Below are 16,429 nucleotides of genomic sequence, written 5' to 3'. Positions count from 1 at the left end.
ATTTGAGGGCCAACACTGGGATCCCAATTTTTCCCAAAAACTGAGGACATGATGAGTAAGACGCTGCCACCCTCCAGGAAGTCTCCTTCTAAGGGTGGACAGGGAAAAGTCATAGTGTGGTCATTTGTTATCATAAGAGCTGATGCTTATTGATGAGTTTGTTCCAGAGTGTTAGGTTAATTATATTTATTGACATGATTTATCTCATTTTAACCCTCGAAATAATCCCTCTTTGAGTAGTTGTTATTATTAATTTCCTTGTTCTATAGAAGTGCTAAGAGAGACCCAGAGAGGCTGATTTGTTCAGGATCACATAGCCAATAAGTGGCAGAGTATAGATTTTAATCCAAATAGCCTGATGGCTATTTGGCTCCAAATTCTCTCTCTCTCTCTCTCTCTCTCTCTCTCTCTCTCTCTCTCTTTCTCTCTGTATGCTAGTGCTGGGGCTTGAACTCAGACCCTTGTGCTTTTCACTCAAGACGCATACTCTGCCACTTTGTGCCAGACCTCCACTTTCACCTTTTTGCTGGTTAAAGTTTGTGAGACTTTTCTATCCAGGCTGAGTTCAAATCATAATCCTCAGATCTCAGCCTCCTGAGTTGCTGGGTTTACCGGAGTGAGCTACTGGTGCTGGGCATAGGTCCCAAATTCATAACCTTCAAATGCCCCTTATATGGCCCAGGTATCAGAGAGAGCTTTTCTTAGGATTTTTGATTAGACTTCTGGACAACTTTTTAAGTGCTTTTTGGAAAACATCTGAAAGGTGCCACTAATAATGATTTCCCCAACTCCTAACTATGTATTTGGTAAGTTGACCCAAAAAGTTCTATGGGCTTTTATCTCTGAGATTTTGTCAGAACCTAAGATTCTGTGGCCTGGCCTTCTGCACTCTCCTTTTTCTGCCTTCTGGTCTCTCCACAGGCCTTCAGGACAACCTGGACCCAAAGACGAAAGGTCCCCCCGTACACCTGGGCACCATTGTGGGCATTGTGCTGGCTGTCCTCTTAGTGGCGGTCATCATCCTGGTTGGGATTTACATCAATGGCCACCCCAACTCCAATGCTGCACTCTTCTTTATTGAGGTCAGTGTGAAGTGTGGCCTCAAACCTGCTGCTGCCTGCTTTTGCGTCATTGTTACCTGGGTCATTCAGTTCCCACCTCTCCCCATCTCATCCCTTACCTACCACATCCCTGAGAAACCATTGCCAACTCCACATTATCCTTCTATCCCAGTGGAACAGACTGTTGACCTTCCCCCATTTATAAAATTCTTTTTTTTTTTTTTTGGTAGGTCATGGGGCTTGTACTTTGGGCATGGGTACTGTCCCTGAGCTTTTTCCTTCAAGGCAAGCACTCTACCACTTTGAGCCACAGCTCCACATCCATTTTTCTGGTGGTCAACTGGAGATAAGAGTCTCATGGGCAGGACGCCAGTGGCTCATGCCTAGCTACTCAGAAGGCTGAGATCTGAGGATCGAGTTTCAAAGCCAGCCCGGGCAGGAAAGTCTGTGAGACTCTTATCTACAATAAACCACTAGTAAAACCGGAAGTGGCACTGTGGCTCAAGTGGTAGAGCCATCTCCTTGAGCCAAAGAGCTGAGGGCCAGTGCCCAGACCCAGAGTTCAAGCCCCATGACTGACAAAAAAAAAAAAGCCAGCCTGGGCAGGAAAGTTGTGAGACTCTTATCTCCAATAAACTACTCAGAAAACTGGAAGTAGTGCTTGGCTTAAGTGGTAGAGTGCTAGCCTTGAGCTGAAGAGCTCAGGGACAGTGCCTAGGCCCAGAGTTCAAGCCCTATAACCGACAAAAAAAAAAAAAAAAAGTCTCATGGACTTTCCTATCCAGGCTGGCTTTGAACCACAACCCTCAGGTCTCAGCCTCCTGAGTAGCTAGGATTATAGGCGTGAGCCACTGGTGCCTGGCTATGAGGGTTGTATTCTTTGGGAGCTGTAGTTAAGGATGATTCAGTTTTAGACTCTTCCAGAACTCTGAGGGAACAACTGAGGTGCAGCATGAGAGATTAGGCTCAACCCCTTTTGCTCTGAGCCACATAATTCAGCAGGTTCCATTATTCCACCCCCCCCAACCTCAACTAGTTTATTACCTCCTAGAGGACCTCGTTCACTTCATAGAATTCAATTGAGTGGCCACAGCAGGTCTTTCTATTTTTTTTTTCTAAGAGCCAAGGATGCAAAAATGAATAAAACCCTACCCCTGTTCTTCAGAAGGTCATAGTTTGGCGGCATACTGAGTAGATTTTTTGAAAGCACCTATGTAGGGGCTGGGAAGGTGGCTCAGTGGTAGAGTGCTTGCCTTGCATGCATGAGGCCCTGGGTTCGATTCCCCAGCACCACATAAGCAAAAAGAAAAAAGTCTGAAGTGGCGCTGTGGCTCAAGTGGTAGAGCGCTAGCCTTGAGCTGAAGAGCTGAGGGACAGCGCCCAGGCCCAGAGTTCAGGCCCTACAACCGGGCCCCCCCCCCCCGAAAAAAAAGAAAGCACCTATGTAGCACAGGTAGCAGCATATGTCCTTGTCATAGATAGAAAATGGCCTACCTGGGTATCAACTGAGATTCTGATGGAGGAGGTTTTAAGTGAACCCAGGAATCATGCATTCTGGATGGTTATTTTGGCATTATCCAGAGCTTCATAGGTCATTCCAGCCATCACTGGCTGACTCTTTCTACACTCTCAGTCCTTTGTCGTACTGCTGAAGCAGCTAGCTCTGAGTTCTGCGGACCACACAAACTCCTTCCAAACTCTGGCTCCCAGTGGTTGAGGGACTAGGGTAGAAAGTCTTTTGAGGGACACTGGCCCTGTTAGTTGGCTACCAGTGAGGCCCCAGTGCCTCAGGACCCTTGTAAGAGAAAGTCTTGGTACTTTCCCTCAGGGATGAGGTCCCCATAGGAAAGTCATGTCCACTGACTTTGCCTCTGTGCCCCCAGCAGCGGAGACCTCATCATTGGCCAGCCATGAAGTTCCGCAACCACCCCAACCACTCCACATACACGGAGGTGGAGCCCTCGGGCCACGAGAAGGAGGGCTTTGTGGAGGCCGAGCAATGCTGAAAGTGCCACGCAAGGAGACCCAGGGACGGGCAAGAAAGATGAGTCATAGCGATGCAGAGAAAAGGACTTTTCCTGGCATCCTTGAGCTTGCCCTGCGCCAGGAAGATGAGACAGCAGCTCATGGTGCCAGACCCACAGCTCAGTCCTCATACCCCAGACAAAGCGGGTTCAGCAGAAAAGCAACCATGTGGGTTTCTTAAAGGAATAGTAACCTCATCTCCTATGTGGATGCCAGGGATCCTTCCTTCCGAGGCTTTCAATGATCTACTCCCTAGCCATTCCACAACCTCCTCGCCCCTGCTCCTGGTCTCTGGAGGCCTTTCTCATGGGTAACTGGTTAACTGAAGCCAAGGCTGCTACACTCCAGATCCATGGGCTTAAGAGCTGTCCTATGGCCATGAAATTGGCCTACTTAGGCCCCAACCTCTGCAGCTCTGGAAACCTGAAGAAACGGTTCCTCCTATCTGGGAAGCTCTCAGCCCTTGGGCAGTTACGTTGACTTCTGCATCAGGACATGTGCGGCCTGTGGCCTGCCTCTGGCCCACCCAAACCCAGCTCCTACCTGGTCAACTGGGCCCTGCACAACCATCTGTCTGATGGGGGCTCCTGACTCCGTGACTTGACTGGCCCTGATTTACTTGCTGGCCTGATCTGGTGTTGACATCTGTAGGTATTTCTGAAGGCACAGCTTGCCTGGTTCATATTTTTCCTCTACCAAACTGGATTTTTACAATCATTTCAGATAAACAGGGCACTTCAAGACCCTCTCCAGCAGAGAGGGTCAGTTGGATCCTGTTAAGAAGGCATACCAGCCAGAAAGGTTAGGGACGGAGGAAGCTGGCATGGGAGGGAAGGACTTTCTACCCACAACCTTGACCTAGAATGTAGCCTCTGTCTCCCTAGCTCTGAAAGAAGTATTGGAAGCAGGGAAGTTCAGGCTGCCAAACTGAGCTTGTTTTTAAGGGACTTCTGTCTATCCCAGTGATGGTGAGCTTCTGAAGGGCATTGAGAATTGAGATCTAGAGCTCATTTCATTCCAAGTAAAATATATCAGCAGCAAATAAATGTTAAGGCACTGTCTCCACTTAATCACACCCTTTAGTATGTCATGAGGGACCTGCAAACGAAAAGTTAGTCTGAGGACAAGGAAGGCAGCCTTCAAATACCCAGACACATCCAAAACCTGACTGACAGCTTTGCAGCCACTCTGTGGTTTATCTGTGTGGGCTGCTAATGACAAGTAGAGTTAAACCAGAGAAGAGAGAGCTGGGGGACACAAGCTAGGGATGGGAGGTAGAATTTGAAAAAGAAAACGGACACTGCAGCAGAGTAGAATTTTTGCAAGTATCAGAAGACAGAAGATCTGGAAGAGCTTGACAAATGTGACCAAACTCCTCCCAACCCTCACCATCTTTGCTGGAGCCCAACTAGCAAAGTCTACAAGGAGGGCCCTTGTATCTAAGATGGCCCACCAGGAAGTCGGTGGGTGGCACTTTACAGGGTTAGTTTTGGTTTCTGGATATCCTTAGGATCTCTAGTGACACAAGCATTTCTATACAGATCTGGAGTTTGATCCCCAAGGATTTAGAGCAGGTCAGATGGGCAGCAATGGTGAATGACTTACTTTAAGAGTGACTAGGCAGGTGCTGGTAGCTCACACCTATATTCCTAGCTACTCAGGAGGCTGAGATCTGAGGATCACGGTTCAAAGCCAGCCAGAACAGGAAAGTCTCTGAGACTCTTATCTCCAATTAACCACCAGAAAACCAGAAGTGGCACTGTGATTCAACGTGGTAGAGGGCTAACCTTGAGCAAAAGAGCTCAGGGACAACGTCCAGGCCTGAGTTCAAGTCCCTGGCCAACAACAACAGCAGCAAAAGTAACTATTTGGAGACACAGGTCTGAGGGTCCCTCTGCACCGGGCTGACAATACCCCATACACTGTGTATCATCAACTAGACTTCCAGGCCTTTCCGTCCTACAGGCATATTCATTCTCCAGGGAAAGGGAGTTGCCATTGGGGGAAGGAAGCTTTAGTTCTGTGAAATGGAACTCGGAAATTTTCTTTGTTATTCAGAGAGACAGAGGTCTTGGGAAAATTCTGAGGACTAAACAACAAATAGAAACAAAGGAGAATGCAGAGACTAAGTATAAGGGGACACCTTGAAGTGGTTCCCTTCATTTAACCCCTCCTAGATTTGTGGTTTTCTCCAGGAAAGCCCCTGGGGTTTCTGATTCTGCAGCCATCATGGGCCCAGTGAGGCACAAAAAATGGGCTCTCCAAGCTTGACTTGAAAACTTGATGGTGACCACCTCCCTTAGGCCATAATCAGATACCCCTGCCAGTCTCAGCAGGCCCTATAACTCTGGAGGCCACTTGTTCAGACCTGTCCTTCAGTCATGTTGAAGGGGATTTGTTTTTGTTTTTGTTTTTGTCAGTCCTGGGTTTGGAAGTCAGGGCCTGGGCACTGTCCCTGAGCTTCTTTTGCTCAAGGCTAGCACTCTCCTACTTGAGCCATAGTGCCACGTCTGGCTTTTTCTGTTTATGGGCTTCATGCATGCTAGGCAAGCACTCTACCACTAAGCCACATTCCTAGTCCCAAGTAGTTCTTGATGAACTTATAAAAACAAATTTTTTAATGCGTCTGTTTTACCAGGGTAAATGGATCCCTGTTTGCCTCTGTACATACAAATGTAGCCTTTGATTGCTAAAAAAAAACCAAAAAAAACCTGTAACTGTGCTCAGCCATTAACTTAGATTGTTAAAAGACAATGGAAAAAGTTGCCAGCCAAACTTCATGGTTCCAAAAAGCAGGGTGTTCACCACTTGAAGCAACCATTCATCTGGCTGTGGGCAGGGCTGACTCTTCCCTAGGTATGGAGTAGACTCACAGACTGGCACAAAGCAGTGCTCAAGGGCTGGGAAGGTGGCTCAGTGGTAGAGTGCTTGCCTTGCATGCATGAGGACCTGGGTTTAATTCCTCAGCACCACAAAAGCAGAAAAAGCCAGAAGTGGCTCAGTGGCTCAAGTGGTAGCGCACTAGCCTTGAACTGAAGAGCTGAGGGACAGCATCCAGGCACAGAGTTCAGGCCCCACAACCAACTCCCCTCTCCCAAAAAAAAAAGCAGTGCTCAAGGTCTGCACCAGAACTCCCTAGCCATGAAAGTTTACACCAGAAGAGTGACTGTCACCGGTGGAATATACTCTTTATCTTCAGAAACCTACCTGAACCTCTAGCACATCTGGAAGGATATGGGGATTTTAGGACGCTAGCTATCCTCACTAAAGCATAAGTCACACAGTTTGTGTAAATTTTCAAAGATGATAATAAAAAGAAACAAGTCTTTTACAACCTCAGCTATAAGTAAAGTAAAAAGCAAAGGGTTCAGAGTGCACACACCTTGGTCCTGATGACAACTTCTTCCCAAGTCTTCAGCCCCTTTCTTTGAGTGGGAAAGAACTGGCACCTTGTACCGGCTCAACAGGGGAGCTCCTCAGACCACCTGTCCCACCTCCAAGAGAACCACCAGGGAAGTAACCCCAGCTATGGATTTATCTCAGGCTTGTAAATCCCTAGAAGGCAATCTCATGCATTTTTAATCTACTATCTAGAGATACAAAATAAATCAGAGTTAAGTTCATGCTGTCACATTTCTGGATGCTTTGCATTTGAACAACTTTAACAGCTTCCTTGGGCTTTTATTACTTTTTTTTTTTTTTTTTACTCACAAAACATGAGTTTGCAAACCAAAACAAATAGAGGAAAAATGTGAACTCCTCACAGCCAAAACCAACGAAGCCAAATTTCAGGCTTCAGACGAGCCAGTTTATAAATAAACATGTTGTGTTTGCCAAGTAACGAGAAATGTGTTGGAAAAGGCAACATGGACTGGAGAGAAGGTGCTAAGCTGAATGTAGTGTCAGAAGGCAGGAGTTTTGACTCCAGCAGTGCCCATGAGGAGTATGATGTGGGCCAAGTCACCGAACTTTCTTCCACCTTGTTCATGCCTCTGTGAAGTGGGAGGTGTTACAGTAACACTGATTGGTCTAAAGTAGGAACTTAGCAAATACTTCTGCTTGGTTTTCAATTTATACAGCATTCCTTTCTTTCCCATCAGGGTAACCAAATTGTTTTAGTTGGTCCAGAACTCTCCTGGTGTTACGTCTGAAATCTTTGCATCCCAGGAAGTCCCTTCATCCCAGAGAACATGGGAACATGCTATCTTGAGGCAGCTCTCATACTTTACTAGCTGAAGAAATAATTCCTAGTGTGCCCAAATAGGAAGCTCAGACTTCCCTAGGATTGGTTGGAAATGCATGACTCAGGCCTACCTGCCCACTCTGCAAAGTCAGAGTGTGAGTTTGAGCACCTCTGGGGGATTTGTGTGAGACAATTTTTCTTAGAAGATCACAGCTGGTTGGGGAGGCACCATTCATTCCCCCATTCCCCAGAAGAGGAAACTGAGGCTCCAAAAGTCACTTGTTTATTTACTCATTCACTTCAGCTACATTTTTTGGGGGGGGGGTCCAGTTGTGGGGCCTGAACTCTGGGCCTGGGTGCTATCCCTCAGCTCTTCAGCTCAAGGCTTGCGCTCTACCAACTTGAGCCATAGCTCCACTTCCGGCTTTTTCTGCTTATGCGGTGCTGAGGAATGGAACCCAGGACCTCGTGCATGCAAGGCAAACACTCTACCATTGAACTACCTTCCCAGCCCATTGATCTATATTTATTAACCACCTATTGTTTGCCATTAAGTGAATTACCCTAGGTCACATAGTAAGTAACAGAAACAACTTCCAAACCCAGGAGTCTTCAGAGTCTCAAAGTTGCTCTCCATGTACCTCAGGGCAGTGCCAGAACCACAGCTTAATATAGAAGAGCCTGTGGATTATGACAGAATCCTCTGGCCTGGTCTATAGAACTCCTTAGCAAGATGCACAGCAATGATGTCCAATCCCTCCTCACTCTGGGCTCCCAAAACTGTGAGCTTCTCATCTGTCTGGTTGCACAGCCCCACATGTTTGCCACAAGCTTGCAAATGTCCTGTAGCTTGCCTCTTTTGTCTCCTTGGGCCCAAGCTCCAGAAACTTCTCCACAAGAAGAAATAGAGCACTCTAGATTAATAGCCCGTGCTATTTTATCTTCTTGAGTTGAAGACAAGGTCTTACTTCTCAAGGGAAGTGGGAAAGTAAGAGGGAGTCTTTACTTGTCCTGTTAAAAAGAGAAATTCTTTTTTTTTTAAGAATTCATATTTATATATTTAAAATCAAACACAATTAAATAGAATATTGTTTAAGTACATGAATACTTCAACTTTAGAAGAATAACAGAGGTGGTACATAGTATCAAAAACTTATACCCAGCCTTTTTGTTTCTTCTGTTGATAAAATGGTGTGCCTGTATACAATCAATATTGCAACAGAATAAATTCTCTATTCATTCAAAAGTTTCTCAAGGACAGAGGTGATAATTATATACATATATATATATATATATATATATATTCATTAAAAAGAGAAATTCTTTGAGAGGAAGAGGACCATCTCTTTTGATCTTCATAAAACATTACATTTGGTCCCAAGGGATAAGTCAATTAGGCCCACCATTTTCCACAAAGCTAAAGCATTGAAAAAGATATCTAAATATAGACCAATATACTTGCATCACACTGTCACAGAGCTTTAAGTTTAAACCTTTTAGCCTCAGTCTTTCCTTTGTAACCACTGTGTGATTCAACGAACTGTTGAAAAGGTCAAAGACTCATCCTGACCAGCTGAGAAAAACGGGAAGATCTACAAAAATATAACATATTCGAGCCAGGGGTCACATCATGTGTCTGTAGTATCAAGAATTCAAGGCCAGCTTGGCCCATATAGCAATACCGCATCTCAAAGAACCACACACAAAACAACCAAAAACAAAACAAAGCACTAGCTATTTCTTAGGTTCTTCAGAACAACAACAAAAGACATGAGCAAGGAATATTGCAGAATTTATTCAGCACAAATCAAAGACTTAAGCAACCCCTTAATGAGTCCTTAGTGATTTACTTCAATGACTCCTTTGAGAGGACAGGGCTTGGTGCCTAAGCTGGTTAGGTTATGGCTAGACCAGGTAAGGCATTAGCTATTTCCTTTTACCTTTTAATTATGCTAATGGTTCTAATTCCTTTTTAACAACAGGTGAAATCAGGGCTGGAGATGTAGCTAGGTGGTAGAAACTTGCCTGCCACATGAGGCCTGGGTTTGAGCTCCAGCGTCACAAAAACAAAACAGATTAAACCCTTGAATGAGACTTGGCAAAAACAGGTGCTCAGTGTATATTAGTAAAGGTACGTAGCTGGGCCCTGTCAGGAAAATGGAGGAGAAAGGAAGGAAACAGGCTGGACTCCATCTTCCCCAGGTAAGGACTGTTTATTGAGATATAGCAGCAAGGGGCACAGCCTTCCTGTGGGCTTAGAGACTGTGTATAGTGGTGGAACAGGTGTTTGTTTTGTTTGTTGGTCGTGGGGCTTGAACTCTAGGCCTAGGCGCTGTCCATCAGCTCTTCAGCTCAAGGCGAGCGCTCTACCACTTGAGCCATAGCACCACTTCCGGTTTTCTGGTGGTTTTTTTTGGAGATAAGAGTTTCACGGACTACTTTCCTGCCCGGGCTGGCTTTGAACCATGATCCTCAGATCTCAGCCTCCTGAATAGCTAGGATGACAGGTATGAGCCACCAGCGCCCAGCTATGTGTTAGGTTTTTATGAGGTCTGAGCAAGGATTCAGAGGTCAATGAAAAAGCCATTAGGTGGGGCTGGGAAGGTGGCTCAGTGGTAGAGTACTTGCCTTGCATGCATGAGGCCCTGGGTTTGGCTCCTCAACACCAAATAAGCAGAAAAAGCCAGAAGTGGCGCTGTGGCTTAAGTGGTAGAAGGTAGCCTTGAGCTGAAGAGCTTAGAGCCAGCACCCAGGCCCAGAGATCAGGCCCCATAACCAACAAAAAAAAAAAAAAGAAAAGAAAAGAAAGAAAAAGCTATTAGGTCTAAGGAGGTGGGGGTTTTCCAGTTGGGCCCACAATGGATGTTTATAGCCAGGCTTAGATAGATTGCCCTGCCTGCGTTAGGCAGTCTGCCCATATCTTTGGTGGCTTGCCTGACATACTGACATCTGCATGTACCTGGGGAAAGGAGGTAGGAGGGTCAGTCCTTCAGGCCTAACCAGAAACTTCTCTCTTCCTCACCTGAGCAGTCCCTCCTGTGGATAGGATAATAGGAAGAAGAACGATAGGAAGCCTTCAGGGGCTTTCAAGGGCATAGAATGTCACAGCAAGCTCAGATGTGGCTTCCTTGGCAGGTGGTGCTTTTGGAAAGGCAGTGGGGTACAGGCCCATGGGAAGCAAGGGAAGACCCTGAGCCTGGCCCAAGAGGGAGCCTCTAATCGATCTCTAAGTGACACAGTCGCCAGAAACTCAGGCTCAAAAATTCCCATCTCCCTTGCCTGCTTCCTCTCCTTCATGAGCAGAGAAGGTTGGTGTCCCTAGAAGCCTGCAGCAAGAGGACAAAGCACTGGACATAGAGGCATTGTTTGCTCGCAGTGGTCTCTGGACTAGATCTGCCCTGAAGCTAAGATTCTTTGGCAAAAAAAATAAAGCACAACTTAACTTTCAGTCCTCAGCACCCAAACATATGACTCATAAAAGCTCACTGCACAGAACAAGGGCAGAAAGTGAAGAACAGAATACCAAAGGCTGTGAGAGTTCCTGAAACAAATTCCTTCCTGGCCCAGTCTTTGCCATCCAGATTCTCAGTTTCTGGGGAAGAATTAGGATCAAGTACTAAAATGCTAGCATCCTTTGTTTATGACTTACTCATCAGGCTTTTTGAGGAAGCTAGTCTGCCCCTGGGGCCTGAGAGAAGCAGGAAAGCCCTTCTTGTCTCTGATGTTAAGTTAAAGAAACACCCACCATGGAGGCTTCTTCCATCTTAGTTTCTTCTTTTCAAGATGCTGTGTGGATTTGACAAGCAGCAATTATAAGAACCTGGAAGAAGGCAGGTCTCTCGTACTGGTTATATTTCCTACACTCATAAAAACAAGTTCCTCATCAATTTGGCAGACATGCTCCAACTCCTACCTCCACCCCCACTAATAATAAAAGGATTCCTTCTACAGGCTTTACAGCTCTGACAACACTTTCATGCGTTCAAATCTTAAAAGCAAAGCAACCAGAGCTGATGTGTAGGGGAGGCCATTCCAACTCTCAGCCCTGTCTCTCCCTAGCCCAAGTCTAAGCATGATGCTAAATTCAGTACAAATACAATCTACTTTGTATTGAAAAAAATCTTCCTGGCTTTCCAGGCACTTCCTCAATCTAGTTTGTCATCTAATCATTGTAGATCTCTTTTGAGGTTGGTAATTAGCAGCTCCCTCATAACCCTACCCCATTTTAGCATCCCTCTTTAAGCCTAAAGGCTTAAAGCTCAGAGCACTGAATGACTTTGCTGGCCCTACTGCCTCTCCCTTGTACTTCTTTCTAAAATCTCATCAGAAACCCAGCTCTTCCCACCACAAGTAACAGAGCAATGAGAACTAACGTGAAGGAGTGCCTTTCAGGGACCAGGCAGTCCTTTGCAGCCCAGATGCCTTTCATACCAGTAGATAGGAAATTGTCCATCAGAATATGTCTTCTTGCCTGGCATGGCAGTGCACACCTGTAACCCAACCCTTAAGAGAATGCAGCAGATCACAAGGTTTAGGTAGCCTGTCCTACAAAGCAAGACCTTGTCTAAAACAAACAAAACATGGGAGTGGAGCTGTGATCTAGGTGGTAGAGCACCAGCCTTGAGTAAAAATGCTGCCAGACAGCTGGGAGTCTGTAATCCTAGCCACCCAAGAGGCTAAGAACTAAGGATTGTAGTTTGAAGCTGGCCCAGGCAGATACTCTCCAAGTATCTACTAAAAAGCCAGAAATGGCAGAAGTGGTGGAATACACACACACACACACACACACACACACACACACAGGATTAGTTAAGACTATATGAATTAAGATAGGAAAGTGTTCACAATAAAACATTTTTTGCAATGTTCTCCCATTATCAGAAAACTAAAATATACCTATACAATTTATTTTAAATCTTTCTATGATTTGCCCAAGGGCATCTAGCTAATTCGCTGTGGAATCACCATAGACCCTGGGTCTATGATGACTCCAAGTTCATTTTATTATCCCATAAGAACCCATTGAGATGAAGCGATTTTGGAGGACATAGAAGGCAAATTTTCAACCGTGTCAGGACTTTTGTCTGCAATATCCTTGGAAAGCAGCCAGCTAGCATCTGTTTGAATACCTCTAGCCACAGGGAGTTCATTATTATATTTTTTTTTCTTTCATCAAATAAGAAGACATCTATCTACCCTCAAATCTGCTTTTGAATTCAGAATCCTCATTGGGGAGGTGCCCACTTGAGCCAGGGTGACAAGGTAGACTAGGTGCCTGGGGAAGAAATTCTTCCCGTGAAGGGTCAGCAGGTTCCATGCTTCTTCATGAATAAGGAACCCCAGCCTCCCGCCTCCACTGCCCAGGACTTCCTGCAGAAGAACCCAGGTAAATCTTGCCTGTTTAGTAAGTGCTGCGGCTTTAGGGGCCACAGCTGCAGGAAATACCTGAATTTGTATTCACCGTAAGGCCTCCCACGGTTGAAATCCCACGGCTGAAAGGATAATGATCTGCCTGCTGAGCTGACAGTTTCCCATCTGGTGAGGGCTGAATTCTGTGCCTTTAGAAAAGACACCAGAAAAGTCAAGCTCTTGGCCTGGCTTTGACAGATCCGTTCCCTCCCCCCCCCCTCCCCATCAGCTATGCTAAGGGGGCGGGGCGGGGTGGGGTGGGAGGGAGGAAACTGCTGAGGTTGATGTGGGGGAAGCAGAGAGAAGACCTAGAAAGGAGGAGAGGATGAATCTAGGATGCTAATGAATTCTCTGTGATCTCACCCCCTCTCATCCAAACACTTGCTCCTCTGCAAAAATTGGTGGAGCTTCCTTGCCAGCTGGCACCTGAAAATGTGCCCAGGTAGACAAAATCTTGAGTCCCAGGTCAGCCTCTGAAATGCTGGCTCTCTACAAAGGGGTGAATGTCTAGACAGAAAATAAGAAGGATCTGCACTTCCGGGGTCTGTTTTCCTGGTCTGCCCCCATTACCACCCCTGCAGCTGCCTCATAATGACAACAGAGCTGGAAACCTAGCAACATTACAGACCAGGCAACTGACATCAACAACAACAAAAAGAATGCTCTCTAGGGAGTTTGTTGTTGTTTAGCAGGTGCTAGAGCTTGAATTCAGAGCTTGGGCACTCCCCCTGAGCTTTTGTGCAAAAGGCTGGTGCTCTATCACTTGAGCCACAGCTCCACTTCCCAGCTTTTTGGTGGTTAATTAGAGATAGTCTCTTGGGTTTGTCTGCCTGGACTGGCTGTGAACCGTCATCCTCAGATCTCAGCCTCCTGAGTAGCTAGGATTACAGGTATGAGTCACCGGTGCCAGCAGCCCTCCAGGAGTTTCAGTAAAGGTTCTGATAGCTACCATTTGACTCTCCCATTCATTTTATCTACCAACGACATGGCAAGCCCTACCATGCACCAGCCAGCTACTTGGAGCCAGAACAACAGGGTAAACCTAAAAACCAGTACAATCTGCCACATTGGCATTAGAGCCAACCACATGCTAAGCCTTGCCTTAAGTGCTTTATAGACTTACATTAAAGTTGAGAGCCAGGGTTTATTCTTATTAACATTTACACTGAGATCAGAAGACTTATATAACTAGGTCACTTAGACCAAAAAAAAAATGCAGAGGGAATTTAAGCCCAGCTCCATCCTGCTGTAAAATCCATGATTGAAAAAAAATAAAATAAAGAAACCTTATTTTATGTCAGTTGTGGTACTTGAACCCAGAGCCTGGGCACTGTCCCTGAGCTTTTTTATTCAAGGCTAGTGATCTACCACTTTGAGCCCACAGTGCCATTAATTGGAGATAAGAGTCCCATGGACTTTCCTGCCCAGGCTGGTTTTGAACCATGATTCTCAAATCTCAGCCTCCTGAATAGCTAGATTATAGTCATTAAGCCACTGGCACATGTCTAGCAAAAATAATATTACAGGAAATATCTAACATACACAAAAATATCACATATACTAGTTGTCAAGTTATAATAATCATCAACATAGGATGGCCTTCACCTCTACTTCCATGCACCCTCCTTCAGTGGGTCATTTTGACCCAAACATTATGCATTTGTAAATAGCATGTACCTCCAGATAAAGTGGCACAAAGTAGCAGTGTATTACCCTTGAGCACAAAAAGCTCAGGGACAGTGCCCAAGCCCCGAGTTTAGGCTCCAGGACAGGCAATGAATAAATAAATACATGAATAAAGGTACTCTTAAATTCCTCAAAATAGTGATTCTAGGTAGAAGAAAACAAGAAACTGTACTGTTATTCTCTGAAGCAAAGAAAATTGCCAACTTATATCACACCCACAGGAGAAGAAAGCAGTTCCTCGGCCCTATGGCATTTTAGCAGAATGTGGCAAGAGCAGTTATCACCTGCTCTCCATCCAGGACTGTCTTCCTTACAGCCCCACATCACCAGGTCCTGCCCACCTAGCCATGTGGAACATAACTTTTCTGCACATTACCCAATAATATGGACACATCCACAGTGGAAACCTACTAGCAAAGTTACCTAACCAGTTCTTCTTTGCAAGCTCAGAGAATCTGTCAGATGTTCATGGAACAACATTAACAACGACTGAGCAGCCCACTATGTGTCAGACACTAAGCAAGGCATTTCCATATGTGTCAACAACAAAACACTTGAGTTTTAAATTTTGATTCAATTTTTGTGGTTCAATTTTCCATTTGCTAGGAATTCTACCCTGCGCAGAAATACTGTGGAAAAGACAATCATTCCCTCAGAGGCTGAATCCATCAGACTAGCATTTCTTGGGAATGTGTGTGTCTGCATGTGTGTGTGCATACACCAGCCACTTTTTTTTTTTTGGTCTTTTTTTCTTCACTCCTACCTCTTAGGCATCTCCTCATCTCTTTCTTTCTTTCTTCCTTTTTTTTTTGTCGGTTGTGGGGCCTGAACTCTGGGCCTGGATGCTGTCCCTCAGCTCTTCAGCTCAAGGCTAGTGCTCTACCACTTGAGCCACTGCGCCACTTCTGGCTCTTTTCTTATGTGGTGCTGAGGAATCGAACCCAGGGCCTCAGGCATGCAAGGCAAGCGCTCTACCACTGAGCCACCTTCCCAGCCCCTACATCAGCCACTTTAAGAGTCATCTCTGAGTATTTAATTTATGTTTCTTGTCCTGTATTGCCCTGGCATGCCCTGGAAGAAATCTCTCTATATTCAAATTCACAAAATACATAGTAATCTCCTTCTCCCATGGTTCAGGGTCTGCAGTCCCACCCTAAGGTGCTTGGGACTCAGATGGGAGAAATGGTAATTGTCATCACCAAGTGACAAGGAAATGACAATTATCATTTGGCATCCACAAGAAATTGGTTCTAGGACCCCAGAAAATATGAACACCTGAGAATGTTCAAGTCTCTTATAGAAGATAGCTTGACTTTACAAAGCCATTAGAAAGAATAATATTATGTCTTATGCAGGGAAATGGATGGAACAATGATAAAACAAATCATGTTAAGTGAGGTAAGCCAAGTTCAGAGAGACAAATGACACATGTTTTCTCTCCGATGTGGAAGCTAGATCTAAAATACACTGGGGCATGATAAATTATACAGAACTCTAGACATTCACACACACGGTGAGACTAAAGGAGGATTCTCTTAGGGGAGAAACTCAAAGGCATAACGCCTCTGAACATCTTTTTCATTGCTTTATTAAAATGAATGTCAGGATTGCTAGCAATCATAAACATATACACATGATTAACTTAACATCTGGAAGTGAATCTTAAAGGTATCCAAGGTGAACATTTAAAATAATATTTAAGTTGGGCACAGTAGCTCACACCTGTAATCCTAGCTACTCAAGAGGCTGATATCTGAAGATCATGGTTCAAAGCCAGGCCATGCAGGAAGACCTATGAGACCCTTATCTTCAATTAACCATAAGAAAACCAGAAGTGGCACTATGGCTCAAAGTGGTAAAGCAAGTGAACTCAGGGATAGTGCCTAGGCCCTGAGTTCAAGCCCCATGACTGACAACAAATAAATAAATAAATAATATATAATATTTATCAAAATATTGTAGGAAATGAAAACAAGGGTTTGGTTTGGGTTTTTGTTTTTGCTTTTTTAATTGCTATTGTTGGTGGAGATGACATTGTTTTTGCTTTTTGAATTTTTTTGGGGGG

General features: G+C 45.1%; 1 protein-coding gene across 2 annotated transcripts in view; it reads left to right on the top strand.

The window, feature by feature from the left end:
• Window positions 1-4,151, top strand: part of Plxdc1 (plexin domain containing 1) — a 55,073-nt gene extending 50,922 nt beyond the window's left edge. Inside the window, exons 13-14 of one of the 2 annotated variants that reach the window (XM_013036019.1) lie at window positions 922-1,082; window positions 2,948-4,151. In XM_013036019.1, coding sequence (XP_012891473.1) covers window positions 922-1,082; window positions 2,948-3,067 — 281 coding nt within the window. In that variant the 3' untranslated portion in view covers window positions 3,068-4,151. Of the gene's footprint in view, window positions 1-921; window positions 1,083-2,944 lie in introns of both variants that reach the window. The other variant, XM_013036018.1, reaches the window with a different exon arrangement.
• Window positions 4,152-16,429: the final 12,278 nt, after the last annotated feature.

This window comes from Dipodomys ordii, unplaced genomic scaffold, assembly GCF_000151885.1.
Source record: "Dipodomys ordii isolate 6190 unplaced genomic scaffold, Dord_2.0 Scaffold7, whole genome shotgun sequence".
Taxonomy (NCBI): domain Eukaryota; kingdom Metazoa; phylum Chordata; class Mammalia; order Rodentia; family Heteromyidae; genus Dipodomys; species Dipodomys ordii.
This window is presented reverse-complemented; position numbering and strand designations above follow the sequence as displayed.